Source organism: Eptesicus fuscus, chromosome 13 (genome assembly GCF_027574615.1).
Source record: "Eptesicus fuscus isolate TK198812 chromosome 13, DD_ASM_mEF_20220401, whole genome shotgun sequence".
In the NCBI taxonomy this organism is placed as follows: Eukaryota; Metazoa; Chordata; class Mammalia; order Chiroptera; family Vespertilionidae; genus Eptesicus; species Eptesicus fuscus.
This window is the reverse complement of record NC_072485.1, coordinates 47592215-47618688: the sequence shown is the minus strand read 5'-3', so window position 1 is coordinate 47618688 and position 26474 is coordinate 47592215. Positions and strand designations below refer to the sequence as shown.

The 26474-nt window shown below is 47.7% G+C and overlaps 1 protein-coding gene across 2 annotated transcripts in view; it reads right to left on the bottom strand.

Moving 5' to 3' along the window:
- Positions 1-2246: 2246 nt before the first annotated feature.
- SWAP70 (switching B cell complex subunit SWAP70) overlaps positions 2247-26474 on the bottom strand; it is a 74304-nt gene continuing 50076 nt past the window's right edge. For both annotated transcript variants that reach the window (XM_008151043.3, XM_054725274.1), the window contains 9 exons: positions 23387-23614; positions 19609-19755; positions 18169-18277; positions 15599-15780; positions 13620-13727; positions 11969-12135; positions 4997-5195; positions 3910-4006; positions 2247-3607 (listed from right to left, as the gene is read on the bottom strand). In XM_008151043.3, coding sequence (XP_008149265.1) covers positions 3501-3607; positions 3910-4006; positions 4997-5195; positions 11969-12135; positions 13620-13727; positions 15599-15780; positions 18169-18277; positions 19609-19755; positions 23387-23614 — 1344 coding nt within the window. In that variant the 3' untranslated portion in view covers positions 2247-3500. The remainder of the gene's footprint in view (positions 3608-3909; positions 4007-4996; positions 5196-11968; positions 12136-13619; positions 13728-15598; positions 15781-18168; positions 18278-19608; positions 19756-23386; positions 23615-26474) is intronic.

Below are 26474 nucleotides of genomic sequence, written 5' to 3'. Positions count from 1 at the left end.
GGGAGGACGGCCTCATTCCTGTGGGCTCGCACCCCTAAGAACAGGGTGCTGTCTGCACGGTGGGCACAGAAGCAATCTGAGGCTAGCCCTGTGGGAACTCAGCGTCCACCACAGTTTACCCACAACCCAGGCCGGAGGCTCAGCCACCTCAGAAAGGTCAATGGGAGCTGAGCCTGGGACGAGAGCGTGGACATGTCAGCTGGGGGTGGGGGGTAGAAACACAGAGGAAAAGTGTTTGACATCCAATGAGGAGGCAGGGGTGTGATGAACTCATCCTGGAAAAGGGTCAGGACCTGATCTGCCCCCTCCGGGTCCTTCTCTGCAAACCGAGGGGCCTGGGCCCGCTGACCTCTCGGGACGAGCCAGCTGCCGCGTCCGAGAAGCACTGTGGCCACAGGCAGCAAGCTGCACGCATCTGGAGTATAAAGCTGACGGCTGATTGTACAACCGCTGCCCGTTCCAGCATCCCGGGTTCTCTGTGCCCTTTTCCAGTTAACACCACACCCTGGGACCCACGATTCTGACCTCGGCGTCCACAGATCAGCTGGGCCAGTTCTGCAAGTCAATACGAATGGAATCATTCAGATGTTCTCTGTTTGGTTTCTTTGCACAACAGAATGTCTGCGGTCCATCCTCGGGGCTGCACCTCTCAGCGATGTTATTTTGATTACAGTGTGGCCTCCTGTCTGACTGTTCTCACCCATCTGTTCTCTGCTGATGGGCATTCGTGGCGCTTCTGGCTTGGGGCCATCCTAAAGGTGCGGTGACCCTCCTCGTGGGGTCTCTGGTGGGCTCGTGCCTCCTGGTTGTGGAACCACGGGCCTGGAAGGCGGCTGTTGTCTTCAGTAGATACTACCATCTAGTTTCCCCGAGGTTGAGGGGTGACTTTTGCAGGTCTCCAACGGAACATATAAAGGACGTAGAGCGGGGAGAGGAAAGAACATTCCTTAAACTAATCCCAAGACAGATTCTTTCAACAAGTTTGGAGCACCTGCTACGAACTGGTAAAAGCTGAGCAGAGCCTCTCCCCCTTCCCTGTGGCCTGACCTTGGCCGATCCTCACTCCTCTGGGGCAGCGGTGCCACGTTGGAGGCTTTGCACCAGCGCTCGGCTCCATGAGGCACATCCCCAGCTGGCGGTGCACAGAACACACCCTCGCCAGCTGCTGGATGGTTCTGACGGACTCTCGGGTGCAGAGCTCATTCACTCCTGGAGAGAAACTAACGTCTCGGCAGCTTTTACACCTCCCGCCTCAGCAACCTGCATCACAGACTTTCAGACAGACCCACAGCAGCTCCCTTCGATCTCTGCGGAAAAGGCATTTAGCGTTTCTGAAGCACAGGGCCCCATGCAGGTGCCAAAGCCCCTGCCCACCGCTCTCTGCCAGCTCACAGAGCCAACGGCCTCTCTCCCTTCCAGGTGCACCCATTGATACCAACTCCTGGGGCGCCTTACAGGGAAACCTGCCTCCAGGAGCCTGCGTGTTCGGGGCAGTAGAACTGGCCTTTCTGTAGAGCAACCTCAGCACAGCTGACATCTTAGGCCGGACAATTCTTTGCAACTGGGGGCCGTCCTGCGAACTGAGGGACATGTGGCAGCATCCCCGGCCTCTACCCACTGGATGCCAGGAACGCCCCCCGCTATGACAACCGGAAAATGTCTCCGGACATTGCCAAGGGTCCCCTGGGGGGCGAACTCATGCTGGTGGAGAGCCACTGCAGCAGCGAAACCAGTTTTTAACAAAACACCAGGCAGCACACCCTCTCCCTCTCGAAGGGAGAGGTCAGCTTCCCGAGACGCCATCAGGTTGGAGGAGTGGCCTCCTGTGTCCACAGCAGGAGTTTTACTCTTGGCAACCAAAACAGAACCAACCTCGGCACCAAAACAAAAAAACCCACACTGTTTACTCTGGGAAAACGGAAAGGCACATGAATCTGGGAAGCAGAGGTAAGAGGACTTGGAGGCAAGAGCAACAATGAGGGAGGAATCGTCTCTGTAAGTTCCCGGCTGTGAGCTGACAGTTACCCACATCAGTGACTCAGCCACCGAACACAAGGCCAAGGTCAACTCAGGGGCAACACTGGTGTGAGGCCCACACTCCACACCCAGCGTTTTCAGGAAGTGCCCCTCTCCCAAGTCCATCTCCTTGTATGGAAATACACACACACACACACACACACACACACACACACACACAACGCCATGGTCCTATTTTATTAAATCAGACAGTTTTAAATGTATGTTGTTCTGGGGTGTTTTTTTATTTTTATTTTCTTACTAAGTCCATTTTTTAAAAATCATACAAAATATGTTTAATATATCTTAGAAAATTAGCAAAAAAATTAAGATTGTTCAGCATATTACATTGTACATTTAGGTAAAAATGTTTGGAAAATTTATAAATATTTTGTTCCCTCTCAAGACGTCACGTGACAAAAATACACTTTTAAAATGTTTTCATAGGTAATTCCTATAAATGATCACACTCCTGTTTATTAAGTAAAAGGCCCGATTAGGACAAGCGTTCCCACACTCCTGAAACGTTCTGTACAGTAACTACAAAGGTAACACAAGGGGTCTGTCAGCACGCTGACCACTGAAACCATTTTAAATCGTAGGAGGAATTCAGCTACTCTCAAAATCTCATTCGAAACGGGATCTACTTAGTTCATCTACGGGCTTTGATTCATAAATACAGCAAGTCCTTGAGTGACATCGTTTTGTGCAACACTGTTTTGTTACCACGTCGAGGAGATACCACGAAAACTTAACTCTGGCCTTTATGAATTAGCCTGCGGGAAAACTGGTTTTGCTGCATACGTCCCTTCGCTTAGGGTCGGAGACCCTGTCGATAATGCTAAGTGAGGACTTACTGTATGTGTCTGAGCCAAAGCCCTGTTTAAAAGGATGCCGACCGCCCAGACAGCGCCCCCGAGGCCGGCGGTGAGTCAGTGGCACCGCGCTTTACACACAGACACCTCCGCACAGCCACCCCCTCGGGCTGCGACCGCTCAGTCGGGGCTCGGTCCACGAGCAGCTGCTGGCTCCCGCCTCGGAGCAGTACGGTCGGGGCACCCCGCGTGAACTGCCAGGCTATTGCCAATCTAGCTGAGAACCAGGCACTGGGAGGAGGACACGTGCTGCAGAAGGAGAGGGCGGACCCGAGTCCACAGAGGTCCGAGCATCCGGGGACCCAGAGCACCTCCCCGCCCCAAAACAGGACGGTGGCGACGCTGACGAGAATCTGGAAGCTACCAAGGGGTTTCCAGAAGCGGCCGTTTTCCAAGAAAGAGTCTGTGAGGAGCCTGGCAGTGTGGCTCTTCTCCTTCCCAGATAAGCCCTCATTTGCAGGAAGATGGCCACGGCTCCCGCAGTATCTGGACCGAACGGGAGGCTGAAGGAAGAAAAGTCAGAAGCAGCAAAGCCAGTTCCTTTTGTCCTTCGCACAAAGCCCTCCAGCTGCACGCGGAGCCCACGTGGCGGCCGGGCCGCGGCCGCGGTCACTCGGTGCCCTTCTTCCCTTTCCAGCTCCGCTCGCGCTCCTCCAGCTCCGCCTGGGTGAACGCGGCGGGGCCCCAGTGGGTGATGAGGTGCGGGTTTTTGGAACCTGGAAGACAAGCAGGCTTGAAATAAGGGGAGTACCGTGCCCTGCCCCTGACGGGATCATGACAACACCGTGCCTTTTCCACCCGTTTCCTCTCGGAGGAACGTCCCGGTGCCCAGCAGCCAGAGCCACGAGACGTGCACCAGGGGGCGCACCAGCCTCCGGTCTGTTCAAGGGCAAGGGAGGCAGAGACGCTAACCCTCAACAGCGGGGCTTCTCACATTTGGGCTGAAGAAGCTTCTGTGCACGATTCTGATGCCCACAACGAATCAGAGAGATAAACCGCACACACACAGGACCGTTACCTGGTTCTATCAGGCGGATGAGCCCTTCGTGCTGGGCCACTTTGTCCTTCCAGCTCTTGGTCTTGCTAGTTGCCATCTCCAGCTTCTTTTTAACCCCCTGAAACAGAGGGGGTTTTTGATTTGGCAACACACCCTGGTAGCGGAAGAGCCAAATAACTGGCCCCTTCCCATAAGCTCGGGCTTTCTCTGTAAGTCACTCTAAGAAGCAGGAACCATCAGCGCCCCCATTTGCAGGTGGGAAAACTAGGATGCAGAGCAGCTGAGTGCCTGCCTGAGGTCACACCGAGGACCTCACCCACACTGATTACAGGTGAGTGTCAAGTCCCGTGTGCCTGCCTCTCGGCTGCAAGTCCACCCTCCAATGCCCAGCCGTGGCTCCCGGGTAAGTCTCCCCCCAGCGGGCACCATCTCAGCTCTGTCAGCAGAGGGGGCTGAAGGGGAAGGGGCTTGGCTTCCCAGTTCGACTGGGCTCTTCTCAGCGGCTCCCGTGCGTGGCATGTGGGACACCGGTCCCTGCACTGGGCTTACGGGGACCCTCCAGGCGTGTCCTTCCGGGGTGCTCTGCCTCAGCCCTGCACCTGCCGCTCCCATGTTCTTAGAGTTTTCTTTACCGCTTCATAGGTAACCTGGTTATAGTTAATACTTGTTTATGTTAAACTTTCCCCGCTCCAGTTACTGTGTGGGTTCCGTCTCCTGACTGGACTCTAACTGACACGCCTCGCTGCCTTTTTCTTTCTTCCAGCGAAGCAAAATTCTTACTACGGCTTCTTGCCGCTAAGCAAATGTTCTCTTATTTTAAAAAAGCTTGTTTGCCCGGCCGGTGTGGCTCAGGGGAGAGAGCGTCCACCTGCAGACTGAAGGGTCCTGGGTTCGATTCCGGTCAAGGGCATGCACCTCAGTTGCAGGGGCATGTGCGGGAGGCAACCAATAGATGTGTCTCTCACATCAATGTTTCGCTCTCTCTCTCTCTCTCCTCCTCCCTCCCACGCTCGCTAAAAATCAATGGAAACATATCCTGGGTGGAGATTAACCACAAAACAAAAAGCCTGTTTTTAACCATTTAAATGCACATTGGCCGGGAGGTTACCTCGTACTGCTCGAGCGCCTGCTTCCGCTCCAGCTCCAGCTGCTCCAGCTGCGCCATGGCCTCCTGAAGGGCCCGCTCCTTCATGACGCGCTGGTTCTCCAGCTCCTGCTTCTCCGCCTCCGTCGTCTCGATGGCCTGCTGCTGCTCCAGGTGCCACCTCTCCAGCTCGGCCCTCTTGGAAGACTCCTCCTCCAGCAACCTGCAATGTGGGGAGCTCAGGATCGCGGGCCCAGGCCTCCACATCTGACCCCCCGTGACGAGGCACGCCGTGCAGAAGAGACTCTCAAGGTCACCTGTCCGCCTCTCGTGCTGCAAGGAGGAAGCTTGGACCCAGAGAGGCCCATGTTCACAGGACGTGACCCACGCCTCCCGCTCCAAACTGTTTCACCCTCTTTTGAAAAAAAAAATTAATGGCATTTAAGGAGGCTCACTGTGCCTCGGGCTGGGCCAACAGTTACGTGTATTCCTAGTTAATCCTCACAATAAGCTGAAGATGAAGACAGTGAGGCACAAAGGTTGAGTGACCTCACCCAGGTCATTTGCCTGGCAGGGGGCAGGGCCACATTCTGGAATTTCCCTGGTTCCTCCAACATCCAAACACCTTCCATCTGTAAAAACCTATCACAGAGGGAAAGGCTGATAAACTAACGAAGGTGAGGGCAGAAGGAACTAACAAAAGGTAGAATAATAATAGGAACCATTTACTAAACAATTACTACATGCCAAGCACTTTACCTTCATCATCATCAACCCCACAAACAAGGCGCTATCATTTCTACGTTACACGTGAAGCCACTGAAAAGCAAAGTGCACAAGTAGCCGTGGGTTTCAACCCAGGCCTGTGTGACTCCAAATCCTATATAATAAAAGGCTAATATGCAAATAGACTGAACAAAAACAGCAGAACAACTGGAACAACCGAACAACTGGTCGCTATGACGTGTGCTGACCACCAGGGGGCGTGCGCAGAACATGGTGGGAGTCGGCCATAGCAGGATGGTGGAGCAGGTGAGCAAGGGACGCCGGTCACTGTCATCGCGGCGAGCCTCCGGTGGTTACTGAAAATTCTTTGCTCCCGCACACCGCAGTCCTGCCTGGCCCTCGCACCTGCTGCTGGTGCGGGCTCCGCTCACACCCACTGCCAGCGCCTGATCGCTCGGCACCCTCAGTGGGTGTGAGCAGCGGCTGCCGGCCCCAATCGCCCCTGAGGGCTTCTCCACCTCCCCCTGCTCCTGAGGGGCGATCAGAGCAGCAGCCGCCGCTTGTACCCACTGACGGTGCCAGCCCCACTCGCACCCGCTGCTGGGCCGGCCCCAATCACTCCGTGCCATCAGCATCAGCGGGTGCAAGCGGGGCCAGCGCCGCCAGTGCATGGGAAAAGCGGTGGCAGGAGCAGGGCTGCAGTCAGGGGACGAGGGGGGATGGGGCCGCAGTGGGAGGGGCCAGATGGGGGCGCAGAGGATGGGCTGAGACCCGCCCCTGTGCCCACTGCAGCCTCGAGGCCCCCAGTTCCTTTCAAGGTGCACAAATTCATGCACTGGGCCTGTAGTGTTACTATAACAGGCTACCTGTCTGAGAACTTCCAGCTACTTAGGTATTTAAATCAACTAAACCAACAGACAACCCAAACCTGTACCCAAAATACAGACACTGTGGTCAGATGCCAGCCCAGGACAGGACACACCTCTAGTGTCTGGACCATCAGTCACAAGCCACACCGCAGGCCAGTTACCACCCGAGAACATCTGCTCTTCTAAAACCAACAGCAAAGGCAGTAAAGTAACAGACTCCACACCCCTTATCTGAGCGCGCCCACCCCCCCCCGCCCCGCCAAATGCCCCACCCTAACCCCAACCACAGCTCTGTCAAAATTCCCTCTACAACATCCTGCGAGGTGGTTACCCAACTCGGCTCGAATGCCGTGTGATGGGCCCCTCGCTGCTTTGTAGACTGGGCCAGCTGCTGTGTGGGCAGCCTCGGTCCTTGGAAAGGTCTTCCTCAGCCAAGATGAGCCCTCCCGCCTCCCATCCCCAGCCCCACAAAGGCCAGTCGGTGCCCCTTCGATGTCTCCTGGGCTGCGATGTGCACACCTGTACACCTGCGTGTGGTCTGACCAGCACAGTCTATCCCGCGCTCGTGTGGACCTATTCGCCCTCCCGTGTTCCTTTCTCGGTGCCGGGACACAGCAGTGAACAAGACTGGCAAGGCCTGCTTCTGCACCCCAGGGAGAAAGGATGGAGGGGGATGGGCAATGGCAGCGTGTAGGCGCCCAGCATCTGGATCCCCTTCACACGTCTAGAGAACCTGGCACAGAAGGTGTCTTGATGGAAAGCAGGGAGCATCTCCCGCTACAGAAGCCGCAGGCGACATCTGCTCCCCCTGCCCCTTGGCCGCCTGGGCTTGGCTAAGCAGCGGCCCCTCCTGGATCTGTCTCTGAGGAACGGACACAAAGGAGCAGAGATGGTGGGGAACTTATCGTGGCAGCAATATCCACGATCCAGTGGTGGCAGGAGCAACCACCGGCACGGTGCCCATGTCGGCACCACGGGCCTCCCGACTGGACTCCTCCCGTGGCCTGGTTTGGGCGGGGGTTTGGTTCCTGCCTGGGTTCCAGGCCTGGCCACCTGCTGTTCTGTGGAACTGGTGAACTACTTAAGAACCTTCCACGGAATTGTTTTATTACTTTAGCTAATGCAAGTTGGTTTCTGTGGTTTGCAAACAAGCCCCTGACCAAAGAATCTAAACTCTCTGTTTCCTCATTTACAGAAAAATTATAGGAACAACACCCACCATCAAAGGTTTGCTGGTGCATTAAATGTGACCATGCGTGTAAGGTACTTAGAACAGTACCCATCACGTAGAAAATGCTGACTGAAGCAGCTTTTGTTATTACGGAGGAATTATTGCCTCATTAGCTCTGGATTCTCACATTCACTGAGGCTACCTGAGAGTAGATGAGGTTTTTGGCAATCACATCACAAGGAAGTAAATAAAACTCAAGAGTCTTTTTGAATTAATTTCTATTCAGCCAAGTCTCCTGGATCCTGTACTTGCTCCATAGATATATTTTTGTTTAAAAATTTTTTTATTGATTTCAACAAGGAAGGGAGAGGGAGAATAGAAACATCAATGATGAGAGAGAATCATTGATCAGCTATCTCCTGCACACCCCACACTGGGGATTGAGCCCCCAACCCAGGCATGTGCCCTGACCTGGAATCTAACCATTACCTCCTGGTTCACAGGTTGAGGCTCAACCACTGAGCCACGCCAGCCGGGCTTCTGTTGCTATTTTAAACTATCTTCTTGGTATCAAACCATCATTCCAGCCTGTCAGTATCTTTTGAAGAATTCTTATTTTGACATTCTACATATTATCTCTCTTCCTCATTTGCAAACGAGATAAAGGAACAGAAGCCAACACTTGGAGTGACTAGCAAACGCCAGGCCTTCCACAAGCGGCCTGCACGCATTATCTTGTGTCATCTCCTCAACCCTGCAAGGATGGCAGTTAGCCTTCGTCTATCGATAAGGCACTGAAGGCTCAACGCAGTGAAATAGCTTTTCTACAGTTACACAGCTAGAAAGTAGCTGGGAACCAAACCCAGACCTCACTCCAGAGCTCAGTTCCTCACCGCCTTCACATACATGAAAAGTATCACACGTGGAAGAGACTGTTGCTCCGAGAGGACCCAGTGAGTCGAACTTGGATCCGTTCAGTTACTCACAAAATACCCGCGGGCGCTTGCCGTGTGCCGGGCACGGCACCAGCTGCTGAGACTGCAGACATGACTGAAGTATGCAACAGGCCTTACAGGTCCGAAAACATAGTGAGCGGAAGTTACAATGGGACAGGCTATGGCTCAGCCTCAAGAACGTTCCATAGTTGGGTTTTCCCAATGTCAACTGAACAGTTTTCTTCTGAGTTCCCATTCAGAAGAGGCTAGCGAACCTTCAGGTTACACATCAAAAAAATAAACTTCAATTTTAATATATCAAGAAGTTGACAAGACCTAGATGGCTCAAGTCAAAGTTCTTGTACTTAAACAACTTACTACATAAAGCATCTCTGGGGAGCCTGGCCGGGGTGGCTCGGCGGTTGAGCATCGACCCAGGACCAAGAGGTCGCTGGATGGATTCCCGGTCAGGGCACATGCCTGGGTGGTGGGCTCGATCCCCAGTGAGGGATGTGCAGGAGGCAGCCAATTAGTGATGTTCCTCGCTCATCAATGTTTCTATCTGTCCCTCTCCCTTCCTCTCTCTCTAAAATCAATGAAAACATATTTAAAAATATAAATAAACAAATAAAGTATCTCTGGGGAAATACTAAGATAATGTTAAGACACTGACAGAGCCGAAACCGGTTTGGCTCAATGGATAGAGCGTCGGCCTGCGGACTGAAAGGTCCCAGGTTCGATTCCGGTCAAGGGCATGTACCTTGGTTGCGGGCACATCCCCAGTAGGGGGTGTGCAAGAGGCAGCTGATCGATGTTTCTCTATCATCGATGTTTCTAACTATCCCTCTCTCTTCCTCTCTGTAAAAAATCAATAAAATATATTTAAAAAAAAAAAAAAAGACACTGACAGAGAAAGGGTCATCCAGTGGAAGAACGAGATGCCAACTATTCCAAGAAGGATGTAATATTGCTAGAAGAAAGGGCAGAGGATTAACTAAAAAGCCCTGAACATATGCCCTTCACCTAAGGTTGTTTCATTTCCTCAGAGGGAGACTTAAGTGTTTCTTTCTCAACTCCATGAGGACTTCGCTTGATTTGCTACCGAGAAAGGCCTGTTCTGGGAGTGGGAGCAAGGAGAAAGTCCCCTTTGCCAATCTGACAAAACGACCCTCTGAACCAGGCCCCGCTTCCGGGACTGCCAGGGAGGGGCTGGCCGGCCGTGCTTAAAAATGACCACCAGAGGGCGTCAGTTTATCCATTTCAAGTTCCAAAAACTAAGTTGAAAGAAAAATAATTTAAAGTAGTAAAATAATTATATTCAAAAGTGGCCTTTGCACATCAAGAAAAAGTTAATTTTTGTGCAGCAATTTCAGCTTCTTGGTGCAAATCTGTACATATGTAATAGCTACATTTGCATTCAAAAGGTTGAAACCATTTTGCTATGGACTTAAATCAGAATGTACAAAATAATTAGCCAGAGTTTTTTAAATAGCAATACTCATTCCTGGCTCCTACCCACAGATATTTTGATTCAGTAAATGTGGGACAGGCCCTACATATGTATTTTTTTTTAAACTTTACAGGTGATTCTAATATTTACCACTAGTTAAAAGCTAAAAGTTTTATCCAAAATTACCCCTTAAAGAGCACTCATTTGATAAATACAAAATAACTAATCTATAATAATAAAAGCATATTATGCTAATTAGACCGGACGTCCTTCCGAATGACCTTCCAGACGAAGCCTGGGTCCCGGGTGCCAGAGGGAAGCCGGTGCCGGCAGCAGGGGGAAGGAAGGCCAACTCTTGCATGAATTTCGTGCATTGGGCCTCTAGTATTTTAATAAATTTCTAGAGATATCTGGTTCCCTCTGTGATCCAATCTCTGCTGTGTTATAATCAACCTCTCTCAAAACTGCGGGGAAGTAAAATATATGTCATAGCTCACCTGTTAATTCTCTGCACAGGGTAATCTATAAACTCCCAACACAACAAAAATTATAACGAGGCCCAAATCCATCTTGTGCCTGTAGAATGCCTCTCTTTGGAAGTCACATGGGACTCAAACCTTCCCAGTAAGTGAACCTTGTGCCAACATCACTGCCAACGGCAACTGGGTGGCAGTTCTAAGAGTCTAGTTCACATCCCAGGACACTGAGCACACACCTGTGGGACTGAAATGCCAGGCAAAATGCTAAGCATTTGATTTTCTACTTAGAAGATAATTTTTCCTTAATAGAATTAAAATTTTCAAAACCTATTTATTTTTAAAGTCATTTTGGCAAAGCACACAATGAAGACCTCCTCTCTTCTCTTCCTGCCTAGATATCAGACGAGCCTCCTCTGCCGCGCCACAGGAGAATGGCAGCCGTGGGAAATCGACCCCGGGCTGCCCCGCGGCTGTTCCCCGAAGCGGAGTCACAGCTTGAAGCCCGCGTGCACCTGCACTGACCAGCCGGGCCACTGGGGTCCATGTTTTTAGTGTGGACACGACATCTTCAAGAACACAAGTGGGGAAGCAAGTGGAGAGCTCCAATTTCACGTCCGGGTCTTCATTCTACCCCGTCCTCCCTGCTGCTACAAAGACCAAAATCTCAGAGTTCTCATCCAAGAACATGACTATCATACGTAGTAAACCTGACTCTAAAAGCTCTAAGCAGGGGTGGGGAACCTTTGTGCTGCCAAGGGCCATTTAGATCTTTATAACATCATCCACTTAATATAAATGTATGCTGCTATGACAAAAGCTCCCAGATTTACTGAATTTTGAGTCCCACCTGGGGCTGCCTTGGTTTCACGGGCCTTGTACGGCCCATGGGCCAGGTGTTCCCCACCCCTGCTCTAAGGGAAAAACCGGTCTAGCTTGAAGAAGTTCTAAAAGTAAGATTTTGAATAATAATTATTTAAAGAATCTCACTAATCCTGAATGACCAACCGAAAACTGCTTATTTCCTCCTTATCCCCCAAAAGGGGCTGCAACTCTGGCGTAAAGCAGGCCCCTGTCTCCATACCAAGAGCCCTTCTCTGGTCCGGAACATGCCGGCGAGGCCAGGGTCTCACCAGAGCTGATCCTGGGTCCCTGGGCATTCTAACGGGGCACCCCATCCAACACACCGAGACTGCTCAGGTCAGCCCGCAGCCCCAGAAGCAAGGCTCTCCCAGCACCCCAGACTGAGACTAGACGACGCAGCCATCGAGCCTCCAGGTCTCTCCAATCTGGCACACCCCCTCCCTCTCCACCAGCGTGAGTCATTCCCAGAAACTATGCAAAGGCGAGTACACAGACGGAGTGGTACCTGGCCTGGAGCTTCCGCACCGTCTCTTCATCTTGCCGGGCCTGCCGCTCATCCTCAAGGGCCTCCTGCAGCTTTAGGTACATGTCTTCCAGCTCCCGCACTCGCTGCAAGTACTGTTCCAGTTCAGAGGACTTTTGGGCAACCTGTTCTTCCATCTGCTGTCGGATCTGACGGTAGAAAAGGGTCATGTTCACATGCAGGCTGGCCCCACCCTCAGGGAAACCTTCCCACTCCACCACCGTCCTGAGGGGTTGCCACTGCCCACAGCTGCAGCCCAGCAGGATGGGGGGGCCCTGTCCTTCGTCCTTGATGGAAAAATAGAGGAATCGAGCACCCCCCCTCCCAATACCAACACCAGAACCAAACCCAGAGAGTCCGGGACAAACTACAACCCCTATGCTGTGTTCCTGCCCTAGTACTTTCTCCATCCTTTCCGCTCCACACCTTAGAATCAAGTCAAGGGGGAAAAAATGTATGTTTCCCTTTATAATTTCTCTTTAGATTACTTTCTGTCTTAAAGCTACAAGCCCTTTACCAACAGAGTCTTCTCTGAAAGGAATGAGCCTTTCCCCAGTCGGAACTGCCGAAGAAAAAAGGAAACACTGATGTGCTGAGCCTCCTGCACTTACCTGGCAGCCTAGCACCCCCCTCCCTCCCCTCCCTAGGGCACCACCAGCCCTGGGGAGACTCAGGCAGGGAATTTAGTGTCCTGACAAGTTTATGGCTCCTCTTTTCTGGGTTTAAGTTTGGATCTCTGCCTTAACAAGGAAAAGACAAGGGCATCCTAAATATAATAGCGCACGCACGAGCATATCCAGTTTATAAAATATTTGCACTTGTATTAGCTCACGTCACCCTCATAACAGTCATGACGGATCATATGATAAGCCCCTCATTTAAAGACGAGAAACTAGTGCTCAGTAAGGAGCAGAGAGGAAACCAACCCAGACCCCTGGCTGTGAGAGTGGCCCTCCTCTGTGCGCTGTTCTCTCACAGCTCAAACATGTCCATTTCAACGCTAAGGGACGAAAGTACCAAAGGCAACGTGATGAACATCTGTGTAACAGGCGCTGGGCTCAGCACTCTCCCACACGGTCAGAACTCAATGTGAGAAGACCTGCTACCTACGGGAGTCTTGGGGAGGGGAACCTCATAGATGAATCAGAGCTGCTGAGGGCAGCAGACCAGAATCCGTACGTTTTCATGATTTCAGGACCCCGGACTCGGCTCATTACAGAGGAGAAATGTCATGGAACCGATGTGCACTTTTTCCATAGCTATTTATTTTCCAAGCCAGGACACTTTGGGAAGGAAAAGGGATGCTGGTAATAATTATCCCAGGATGGCAGAGGCTGTCCCAGTCCAACCAAGACATAGTCACCCTAACCACAGCCCTTATCACCCCCTTCCTTAAACTTCCACTTCAGGGGCTTGACAGCAAGGTTTCTGTCTTTTACCTTTACATCCTGGGCATGGTGCCCAGCACAATGGAAGAACGAACAGACACATAACTTCCCCAAAAGCCCACGGCAAGCCAGTAGCAGAGCCACGCTGACAGCATGGCCTCACTGCAGCCTCACAGGCCCTCGCCCCACCAACCAGGCTGGCGCTGGGAGCGGCGCCAGCACACGCCCCGGCGTGCGGTACTCACGAGCTTCTCTCGCTCCAGCTCCGAGCTGAACCTGGCCTGGAGTTCCACTTGCGTCTCAAGGCGTTTCTTTTCTTCTTCTGCTGCCCGAGATGCTGCTTCTTCCAGTTTCTACCCGATCGAAAGCCATCCGTAGAAATGCATTTGGAGAGAGAAATGGTCACACTTAAACATGTGCGAGAATCCAAACATCCTTAATGTCCCACAAATACAGAACAAAACTTTCGGATCCGCTGGACTTCCATTCCAATAATTTTCCCAGGCAACATACAAAACAAATTAGCTAAATCAATGACTATTGGTAAGTCTGAACAGCATTTTGCAATGGAGTCACTCAGTCACATTCACTTGCAAATGCATTCGTGAGGTCTGAGACCTACTTCTTGGGTTCTTACTGTACAGTATTGTCATCTTACACATTATTCCTTAAACCTTACGAGAGCCCGACTTCCAGAAGGGTGGCCTGAGGAGCTCCATACTCCCTTTCCCAGTGAAACAACAATTAAAGACAACCACTTCAGCCCGGCCTCGGTGGCTCAGTAGTTGAGCCTTGACCTATGAACCAGGAAGTCATGGTTTGATTCCCGGTTGGGGCACATGCCCGGATTGGGAGCTCCATCCCCAGTGTGGGATGTACAGGAGGCAGCCGATTGATGTTTCTCTCTCATCATGAATGTTTCTATCTCTCTCTCCCTCTCCCTTCCTCTCTGAAATTGTATTCTGTCTGTGGTAGTTACTGGAGTCTAGGCGTGTATAAAAGCTCATAAAACCAAACATAAACCACAAACTTGCTGCTTGCAAATTTCTTTTAAAGACAGGACACAGGAGCTTCTAAACTACTGGCAATATTCTATCTTAACTTAGTTGTACTTTCAGAAATAGTCGCTGTATTTGTATACACATATTTCATGCTCTCCTTTGTATGTATGACCCATTTCGTAAGTTATAAAGGAGGGGGCACCATGTCCAGATCCCCACTCGTAACACCCACCGCACTCTGTGCACAGTGGGTGGAGGGAGCAGCAATCTCATGCTGCAGGTGCTCATCCGAGCCTGTGAAGGGGGTTTTAAAGAAGATGTACGACAGCAGGAAGAGGCGAGATGCAGGAGTGATTTGGGAAGAAGAGCAGCAAGACCTTAGAGCTGCTTTTAGAAAGTAGTTGTGCTTGCCGAAACCGGTTTGGCTCAGTGGATAGAGCGTCAGCCTGCGGACTCAAGGGTCCCAGGTTCGATTCCGGTCAAGGGCATGTACCTTGGTTGCGGGCACATCCCCAGTAGGGGGTGTGCAGGAGGCAGCTGATCGATGTTTCTCTCTCATCAATGTTTCTAACTCTCTATCCCTCTCCCTTCCTCTCTGTAAAAAAATCAATAAAATATATTTAAAAAGAAAGTAGTTGTGCTGGATAGGAACAGCTATTTCTAAGAGTGTATGTCCACATGGTTCTTAATATTATAAAACTATATTAAAAAAATTCTTTGGGAGTCCACGAGGAGGAAGACAGCATGAGGTGTGGCATTTCCATGGGTTGCAAAGAGAGCACCGCACCAGGAAGGAGGGGCCTTATACTGATTCCGTTGTAATTAACCTAGTTATGAACAACAGGAAAGGAGCAGAGGGAAGGCCAAACATTATGGGCATGTCATTTGTGCAGATATTCCCTGCACATCTCTGCGGGAAGAAGTGGGGCTGATACAGAGACGCAGGCCCAGTAAAGTTTGGATGAAATAGGGAGGGTGCTTTCCTGTCAGTCACACCTGGGAACAGATCATTGGCCAGAGTCGGCATGGCCACTGCAAGCGCGGGCAGATCTGAGACACTTCATCCCCTAAACAAAGAAGTTCGCTCTCTTGTGCTCTTGCACTCTTGGCAATCTGCAGTAAGCTGGTCTTGGTAAAACCAAGCTCGGAAGTGAGGCAGCTGTGGCTCCTGCGATGCAAAGAGCCCTCCGGGCCCAGCCCAGCGTCCGCTCCCCTCTCCTCACCTTCCTCACGGTCTCCAGCTCCCGCTGCTTGTTCTCGTTGGCAGCCTGGAGCTCCTTCATCTGCCGCTCCAGCTCCTCCTGCTCAGCCAGCAGCTTCTTCCGGCGTTCTCTCCGACCCTGGCGGGCTTCTTTGTGTGGCGGCGGGCTGCCCAACTTCAGCAGATGGATGGTAGAATGAATGGCTGTGAAAGGTGTAGGAGAAAGCACAGCAGATACCCATTATTCTGTGTAACCCTACCATGCAAATGGCACAGTGGGAAGAAAGCCAGCCAGGCCTCAGTGTAGATTCTGACTCTGCCACCGAGTATCGGTGTGACCTTGAGCAAGTCACCAAGGTCACACCGTGGCTCGAGCATCAGTTTCCTCATCTCTAAAGTCACTTTTAGCTCCAAAATTCCAAAATTATATATCTGTGCTTAAATAGATGCTTGATTCGGGAATACCACACACATTTGAAGCGTTTATTTAAAACAACACTTTCAAATAAATAACACTTTCAAGTCCCTTCCCCATACTTCTCAAAAGGCTAAGATTTGGCCATAGTAAGGGCTCAGATTCAAAGTTCCGGTATCTGATTTGCTACCTGCTGTGTTGTTTGCCCGACAACTATGCCTTTTGAAACCGTCTCCCTATATACCTGCTTCCTGAGACGTTAATAGTAGCAACCATTTATTGAATCCTGACTATATGTATACCCTTTCCGTGCATTATCTAATTTTTATATAAAACCTGATTTCTTTCCTGATGGTTTCAATTGTATAAATTTTTTTAAATATATATTTTATTGATTTTTTTACAGAGAGGAAGGGAGAGGGATAGAGAGTCAGAAACATCGATGAGAGAGAACATCGATCAGCTGCCTCCTGCACACCCCCCACTGGGGATGTGCCCACAACCAAGGTACATGCCCTTGACCGGAATCGAACCTGGGACCCTCCAGTCCGCAGGCCGACGCTCTATCCACTGAGCCAAACCGGTTAGGGCTGTATAAATTTTTTTAATAGTTAATACTTTTGTTCAAATTCAAAAGCATGAAAGGACATACAGGAAGTCTCTCTCGTACTCCTATCCCCAAGCACTGGGTTCCCCTCTCCACCAGCAACTACTGCTAAAGTTCCTTGTGCATCTTTCCTGAAATATATTAAGAATATACAAGTAAATATGCATACACATCCTCCACCTCCTTTTGACACAAACAGTGGCATAGCACACTCTTCTGAGCCTTGGTTTTCTCATTTTGTTTATTCTTGAGAGCTTTCATATGACTACACAAAGTATACCGCACAGTACTCCACTGCGTACCTGTACCATAATGTATTTAACCATTTCCCAATTAATGGACATTTAGGTTGCTTGCAACGTATCACAAGCATTTCTGCAAGGATGTATCATTTTAGATATGTGAGTATAACTTCATTATTTAATTATTAATCTTTACAACAACCCTGGGGGCCAGTACTGTTACTGTTCCCATTCCACAGGAGAGGAAAGCAGCTACAGAATTCATCACTCAGCCCACGTGACTCAGGAAAGACAATTCAAACCCAGCTGGGCTTGCCTCACACTCTTAAACCACATCAAAAAAGCGCACAACTTCCAATGTAACCTTGTTTTGCCTGACAGTGAGGGTCCCTATGACTTTGATTAAATTTAGTTTTTAATCCTAGCCCTAAAAATACTAGTTCTCTCGGTATACCCCTCAGAAACCTAGCCTTTCCCCTGGATAATCAGCCACCCCGGGGCAGCAGAAGACAGCCCAGACCTGACTAATGGTCACAAGGTCCAGACTAAAGATAACGTCTTGACCTAAGTTATGTTTCGGCTCCTGAGCCCTAAAGTAAAGATACCCAGCTACTTTCCCAAGAGCCCAGATAGAGGGTCGCCTGAGCAGACCTCAGAACTGTCCTCTAGACCTGAAGACATGATTCATTACCCTTACCTCACCTCCAACCAATCAGCTCCCAGCACGACCTGAACCCCTACCCCTCAGTGTCTTGTGATTTTTGCCCTATATAATCTTAACCTATGTGCCACAGAGGTTTTTAGTGTTAGCTCCCCATCTCTGGATTGGTCACTTCAATATTAAACTATTTTTCTTTCTATACTGCAAACTCCTGCGCCTGCATTTGTTTGAGCCAGTGCACACAGGCACGTGGACTCAAAAAAAAAAAAAAAAAATTGGGGTCCCAGTAACATAACTAAGTCCAAGAATATCATATTCAGAATCTCCCCATCATTTAAAAAAATTTAACATACAGTGTCTCATTCTTTGATGGTCACTTTAAAATTCTTCACAGTTTTTAAAAGGGGAAATTCCACACTATTCAAATAGTAGAAGTAAATGAAACTCAAAATGTCCAGTTTACAATTTTCCCGTAAGATGATTACAAAATGAAATTGACTAAAAATTTGGAAACTGCTCTTGATTTGTTTTTCTTTAAGCTACCATGTTATACCTAGTACTAACACAGACAATGAGGGAACAAGGCCTTCGTATCTCCCATGAGCTTCAAAAATAGAAAGTCAGAGCTTTCGAGTTATATCATGACCAATAGCAAAAGTTACCTTACCTTGAATCCACTCCTGCTTCTTCTTCTTATCTGAAGCACTGATCTCAAAGGTCTTATCAAGACACTTGATGAGAAAAAGGCATTTCTTTCCATCTTTGTCAGGCAAAGACTAAAACAGAAAGCTAAGTTAGTTCTTTAAGATTTTTATTTATTTTTTATTTTTTTTACAGAGAGAGAGAGAGGGAGGAAGAAACATAGATTTCTGCTGTTCCACTTATTTATGCATTCATTGGTCGCTTCTTGTATGTGCCTGACCCGGGATCAATCCCACAACCCTGGCACATCAAGCCAATGCTCTAACCAATTGAGCCACCTGGCCAAGGCTAAGATATTATTTTTAAGTTTTTAAATTAAATTCCATCTTAATTATTTATACATATCTCTGGCTGAATTCAATGTCAATAAAAAATATCTCTAAATGCATTTAACTGACTCACTAATTCTATCCCCTGGGCAACTTTACTTACGGGAACCATGGCTCCTGACCAGTACACCAAATCCTGACTGGGAGAGTGACCACCTGATGGGGATGCCACGCTTTGGGCTTCCCTAAGCACAGTGATGCACACCTGAGCACGTCCCTTACAAGAACCCTGGGAGGGATACCCTCGGAGTTACTACAGGTACTCACTCCCATGAGCTACGAGGCTTCTAAGCCAGAGTGATTCCCACACCTGCCAGAGGTGTGCACTCCTCTCCTCGCACCTGGATTCTGGGCTGGCAAGCTGTGGCTCCTGACCTACATCCTTATGAGGAGACTGGTATGGCCTATTGTAATCTTTGTGACTTTCCATGTTTAGCTGAATCTAAAAAACAAACAAACCCTTAATGGGTATTGCACACCCTAGAACATTAATATCTACACCATTTCATCCATCAAAATACATTATCGTTTATGAGTAAGAGCGTAGGTATTTGAAATGTTCTTCAACAAAGACAGGCCCGGTAATAGTTCAGATATAAATACTCAAAAATGTATGTTCTTGAGGACTTCACTTCTTGACAGAATTAACAGTTATGAATAAGATGTACTGAAAGTCACTCAAAATATTCTAAGGTATTGCTCACTTCCTCTTCAGTTTTATTCATTGCACTCAAAATGGCCCAGAATTTCTGGCATGTTCATTATTTCACTGATTTTTTTTTTTTTTTTTGCTTTATTTTCTTTTGATGACTCCGTTTTATTCAATAAATGATTCCGTAAATGTACAAACAAACACAATTTAATCCCTATGCTTTGTTCACAAGTATAAGACAGAAGACAAACTCATATTTAAAAAAAATTCTGTCAGGTATCTTTAATTTTTATTGTAACTTTAGCCTATATTATGTTGGAAACGGAAGTTTTAAGATTATTTTAAGGCCCTGAAGTCTACAAGGAAGATAAGCTACTTGAGCAGCAGGGGGCAGCACCACAAAGAGGTAACAGTAGGCTCTTACCTCCACACAGCAGTTTTCATCCAAGATAATGTCACCTTTCTTATCTTTCAGATCCTCACTCACATAATAAGAAATCATGTTGGGTTTTAGTACAAACCAGCGTTCAGTCCAGTTTTTCCGTCTATGGCCTTTTTTCATCATGTAACCCTATAAGAGATTAAGTCTGACATAAATGCCTGTCCTTTTATTTATAAGAGCTGCTATCTCTCTTCCTTGATATTCTTACCTACTCCATTATCTGGTGTATAGTTCTTGCCCTTTGTGGATCATGAACCCTTTGAGGATCTATGAAAGCCAGGGACACTATTCCCAAATTCACATAAGCACATGCAAACAAAAGCCTATGCAGAATTTTGGACACCCCTCTCTCCCCCTCCCTGCAAAGCTAAATATACAATAGACTTTTTAAAATACATATATTTGTATTGATTTCAGAGAAGAAAGGAGAGGGGAAGAGAGATAGAAACATCAAGATGAGAGAGAATCATCGATCAGTTGCCTCCTGCACACCCCCACTGGGGATTCACCCTGCAACTCGGGCTTGTGCCCCAACCAGGAATCGAACCATGACCTCTGGTTCATAGGTCAATGCTCAACCAGTGAGCCATGCCGGCCAGGCAGATAGTAGACTTTAGAATGCCTGATGTTAATAGCATTGTAGTTTTTAAAAAATCCATATCTTTTAGGGATACCTATTGAAATATTCTATCTAATAAAGAGGGAATATGCTAATTGACCCTCCCACCATCACAAAGATGATGGCATCCACAGCCAATAAGGAGGGAATATGCTAATTGACTGTCCCACCCTCAAAGATGGCAGTGCCCACAGCCAATAAGGAGGGAATATGCTAATTGACTGTCCCACCCTCAAAGATGGCAGCGCCCACAGCCAATAAGGAGAGAATATGCTGACTGCCATGCCCTCAAAAATGGCGCCCACAGCCAATAAGGAGGGAATATGCTAATTGACTGTCTCATCCTCAAAGATGGCGGCACCCATAGCCACAAGATGGTGGCACTCAGTCTCCTCAGCCCTACTGGAGCGGCAGGCACGCAGCAAGGCCAGACCTGCCCAATGCACCTGCCTCCGGAGTCCCCCAGTCCTCTCAGCCCCCGAGCCACCCAGGGCCGGTCCGAGGTGCAGGCAAGCCTCAGATGGCAGCTGCCCAGCCGCCCAGGGCCACCCGAGACTCAGGTAACCAGGGCTGGCCGAGGCTTGCGCTGCCGGCAGTGGCAGCAGCAGAAGTGTGATGGGGCATCGCCTTCCCCTGATTGCCAGGTCGCCTCCCGCCCCTGAGGGCTCCTGGACTGTGAGAGGGGGCAGGCTGAGCTGAGGGACCCCCCTTCCAGTGCATGAATTTTCATGCACCAGGCCTCTAGTTTATAAATATTGCCCTGGCTGGTTTGGCTTAGTGAATAGAGCATCGACTTGCAGACTGAAGGGTCCCAGGTTCAATTCTGATCAAGGGCACATGCCCGGGTTGTGGGCTCAATCCCCAGTAGGGGGCATGCTGGAGGCAGCCAATCAATGATTCTCTCTCATCATTGATGTTTCTATCTCTCTCTCCCTCTCCCTTCCTCTCTGAAATTAATAAAAATATTTTTAAAGAAATATTTATAAATATTTATAAAATGAAATATCTGAGATTTGTTTCAAGACAATACAGGAGAAGCAAAAGTAGGTAGTGTAGGATTCACCATGTATTGGTGGTTGCTGGGACTGGGTGGTGGGTATATGGAAGTTCATTATACTATTCAGTCTATTCTGCTTAACACACACACACACACACACACACACACACACACCAACAGTACTCTCAGTAAATTAAAACCTCAGTCAATAAAAGTGCTAAAAGGTGTTAACGGCCAAGTATTATCTACTCAGGCAATCACCTTCTGGCACCAACCTACCTTTCTACCTGACCTCACAGTATTCTGGAGGATGAACTCTGCTCCAGTTGAGCAAAGAAAGAATGAAGCGATAGTTAACGATACTGGCTTCTAAGTGTAGTTTCTATGCATACTTATAAGTCTGTACTTCCTCCCCATATATCAGCCTCAAAGGTGTATAATTCAAACTTTTACTTCAACAAAATTACACCTTATTATAGCCTTTCAAGGCTGTTCAAGAATAGCTGGCATTTAAATATTAAATGTACTGGGGCGGAGCAAAAAAGGCTAAAGGAGAAAGAAGTACTAATTGGTAGTTACAAAATAAGCACAGAGATGCAAGGTGAACAGAGGGAATAGTTAACAATGTTGTAATTACTATGTACGGTGCCAGGTGGGCAACGGAAATATCAGGAGGAACACTCTGTAAAGTATATGATTGTCTAACCACTACGCTGTACACCTGAAACTAATACAAAATAATATTGAAAGTAAACTGTAATTTTTTTAATGTTTTTAAGCTATCTCATACTGAAGTCCATCCGCAGTCCTTAACCTGCTGTCCTGATAGGCTTAGTCCTCCTTCGCAGAGATCATGTCTTATATCTCCTTGGAGCACCAAAAACCTATACAAATTAAGCCTCAACTACTGTTTATTAATGGGCTCCACTAGGAAAAAAGAACAAAGATGACAATATCACCTACTGAGCAAAAAAGGGACCAAAGTAAGGAAATCACAAATTGGAGTTGTTATTCAGTATTATAATACTAGAGGCCCGGTGCACAAATTTGTGCATGGGTGGGGTCCGGCCAGCCCACCCTGATGGGGAGGGGGGCTGATCAGGGATGGGGCCGGCTGGGGGAAGGGGCTGCGGGTGGTTGGCTGGTCGGCCCTGCCCCCTGGTCAACTCCCGGTCAAACTCCTGGTTGAGGAGACCATTTGCATATTAGCCTTTTATTATGTAGGATAAGAAATGTGAAAGACCCACTAATAAATATATACATTCCATTTAACAAGCATTAAGCTCCCCATATGATTACCAGTTGCTTTGCAGGTGCTGAGAAAACAAACATCATAATCTAATAAGATGAGTGCAATTTTGTTACATAAAGGGGTTTTCTTCCAAAAATAAGGGTATTTTTCTGATTTTATAAAAACAATATATAACCATGTACATAAATTCATGTATAGTAGTAAGTCCAATAATAAGAAAGGAACCAAGAAGAAAATAAAGTTTTCAGAAATTCCACAATCCAGAGGCGATCACTCTAACACTCTGCTGAGCGCCCTTCCTGACAGCTCTGTGCCCACACCTCACACTGTGAAAGGGACTACAAGACGCTGCTCAACAGCATGCCGTGGGGACCTTTCAGGTGATTAGGTATGGATGTACAATGACATGAGAGTACTTTAAAAATCATTTGGAAATGTGATCATTTAAACAGTTCTTTCAAAATAGCAACTCTGTCCAGCTGCGGTGGGCAGTGGTTGAGTGTCAACCTAGGAACCAGGAGGTCACAGTTTGATTCCCGGTCAGGGCATATGCCCGGGTCGGGGGCTCGATCCCCAATCAGGCAGAAGGCAGCTGATCAATGATTCGCCCTCATCAGTGATGTTTCTATATCTCTCTCTCCTCCCTTCCTCTCTGAAATCAATAAAAATATATATATTTTTAAAAACAGCAACGCCAATGCTTAACCATACTTCAGAAATGCACCTGTAATTCTGCAAAAGGAAAGCCTGAGAAAATAAGAAACTTTGTTCAGCTCTAAATCAGTGTAAAAGTATAAATGACTTATACTCATCTTTGTGATGAAAATTTGTCTGATTCCAAACATGTCAAATTCCAAAGGTGAGAAGAAACACAGTGTTATAGGAGTCTTACCTGTTTCAACACATCTAATATCAGCTCATTGAAGACTTCGTTAATGGCCATGGACACCGTCTGCCTGTCCATGCCTTTGCTAAACTGTCCGGTTCCAATGAGCTCGATCAGCTCCCACGCCGAAAGGCCGTCTTTCCCGTCATCAAAGTTCACTCTATAACCTTCAAACTGTTCTTGCTGCCAAACTCCTCCCATGGCGTCTGTCAGTTTCTTAAGCAGGTATTCAATCTATAGAAAGGATTTAGAATTTATTATTTACTAGTAAAAAAATAACTTTTTAACTTAGGTACATATCTAAGTTATTTACACTGATAAGGCCCATTTAAGAAACACTCTTTTACAATTCCAACAGTGGGTCATGGCACTGTCAGGGAGAAGGGTATGGACAAATGCCGCTGGTTCTATATTTACCTGGAATAAGTAAAGGAATCAAGCCCTGATAACCCTCTGATAGTATATTTGTATACATTTCTAAAGCAAACGGCACACATACACTACCATACGCAAACTAATTAATGTGATCTGATTACTCTCTCTTGGATAAATATTTTAATATATCAGAATATTCATTTTTTTAAAAAAGAATATTCATCTTTTTCTAATATGCAAGCACCCAATTAAATAAGCATCTCAAAGTAAGATGTACAAGTTACTCCCCAATTTACACACTTTCGATATAAGGCAGTTATTTTAAATTCATGCTGCCTCCTCCCGTTAAGAACTCTGACAACGTTGTAAACAATGTAGAATTTCTAGCTTGGCCTGGAAGAACTTATTAAATCCTAAACACTGAGTCACCTCCACCTTCCAAATGGCTTCCCTTTCTATTACTGATTTTGGTTGGGAGCAGGGCCATTCACCATGGCAGGATCCTTGTTCCCCACGGCCTTACATCAAATCGGTGACAAAATCCTGTGTTTACCTCCCTGGATAGGTGGTTTTCAAACTGCAGGTTATGACTCAATATGAGATCAACTTAGTGGGCAGTAAGCAGCATTTTCTTTAAGGAAATGAAAAAATGTTTCAGTTTATCCACAATAAAGACAAATGTTTTGAGTGACAAGTCTTGCTTCGTGTGTGCATGTATCTGTGTGTGCTGGGTCGTGAAAGAAAATGTCTATCTTTCTATAGGTCGCAGTCAAAAGAGAATGAAAAACTGTCCGAGACAGTTCTCAACTCCGTCTCCTCCTACCCCATCTGCCTTTGTTCAGGCCTCCCAGTTGGTGTCCTGGCCTCCAGCACCGCCTCCTTGTATCTGTATTCTGCCAGAGAGATTTTTCTGAAACAACACCTGAGCCTGCAACCCTTACCTTGAAACCCTGCTTCAAAGATAAAGACTAAGCTCCTCTGCATCCGTCGCCGGTCATGGCCCTGCCTGCTGTCTCGCCCAGGACACATTTACACTCCCCAGCACCACTGGGCCGGGGCCCCCACGTGTTCTTTGAAGGACTGGGTAGTAGATATTTCAAGCTTTGTGTATCTCTGTTTTATTTTCTACTTTGTTTTGGGGTGAGTTTTTTTTTTTTTGTGTTTGTTTTTTTTACAACCCTTTGAAAACCATAAAAACAATTCCTAGCACATAGACAATATGAAACAGACCGTGGGCTGGCTTCAGTCAGCGAGCCACAGTTTGCCAACACTTGCCATAGATTGTAAGTAGTTTCCCCACATGACACACTCGCTTATGCTCCCACGCCTGTCCCCATGCTGCTCTCTCTGTCTAGAATACCTTCACCCATTTCTCTACCTAACAGATATTTATTCACGTCCTCCATCGTCTGAGATATGCCTACCCAAACTGAGATGTGTGGACCAGCAGCAGCAGCACTGAGAAACCTATTAAAATAAGTGTCTCAGATCCCACTAAAGACCCAAAAGCCAGATTCTGCCTTTGAACAAGAACCCCAGGAACTTATAGGCACACTAAAGTTTGAGAAGCAAACCTGCTCTGACCAACCCTAATCCAGGGCAGGTGTTCTTCTATGTTGCTGCATTTAGCATACTGAATTAAAATGGTCTTACTAACTGGCTTCCCCACTGTTTTATGAATTCCACATAGGAGGGACCATGTCCCCTCATCTTTGAATCCCCAGAACTCAGTATGGTACCTAGAACATAGTAGAGCTCAATGAATGTTTGTTAAACTGAAACAAATTAAGCTAAGCCGCAATTGCCTCATCAATGAAATGAGTCTAATAACACTCATCAGCCCAGCCAGCATGGCTCAGTGGTTGAGCTTCGAACTGTGAACCAGGAGGTCACAGTTGGATTCCTGGTCAGGGCACATGCCCAGGTTGCAGGCTCGATCCTCAATAGGGGTGTGCAGGAGGCAGCCGATCAATGATTCTCTCTCATCATTGATGTTTCTATCTCTCTCTCCCTCTTCCTTCCTCTATGAAATCAATAAAAAATATATATTTTTAAAAATAAAATAAAATTCATCACATATACCTACTATGGAGATAAAATGAAACAAATACAGGACATTTTGCACAGTGCCGGGCACACTAGGTACTCCATCAATGTTACTTCCCTTCTGCACTGAGTGGACTATTATACCACCATTTAAAATTACTTTTAAGCCCTGACCGGTTTGACTCAGTGGATAGAGCATCGGCCTGCGGATTCAGGGGTCCCGGGTTCAATTCTGGTCAAGGACATGTGCCTTGGTTGCGGGCGCATACCCAGTAGGGAGTGTACAGGAGGCAGCTGATCGATGTTTCTCTCTCATTGATGTTTCTGACTCTCGGTCCCTCTCCCTTCCACTCTGTAAAAAAATCAATAAAATATTTTTTTTAATTAAAATTACTTTTAAGAAAGCATTTATAGCTGAAACCAGTTTGGCTCAGTGGATAGAGCGTCGGTCTGTGGAATGAAAGGTCCCAGGTTCGATTCCGGTCAAGGGCATGTACATTGGTTGCGGGCACATCCCCGGTAGGGGGTGTGCAAGAGGCAGCTGGTCAATGTTTCTCTCTCATCGAAGTTTCTAGCTCTCTGTCCCTCTCCTTTCCTCTCTGTAAAAAATCAATAAAATATATTAAAAGAATGAAAGAAAGAAAGAAAGAAAGAAAGAAAGAAAGAAAGAAAG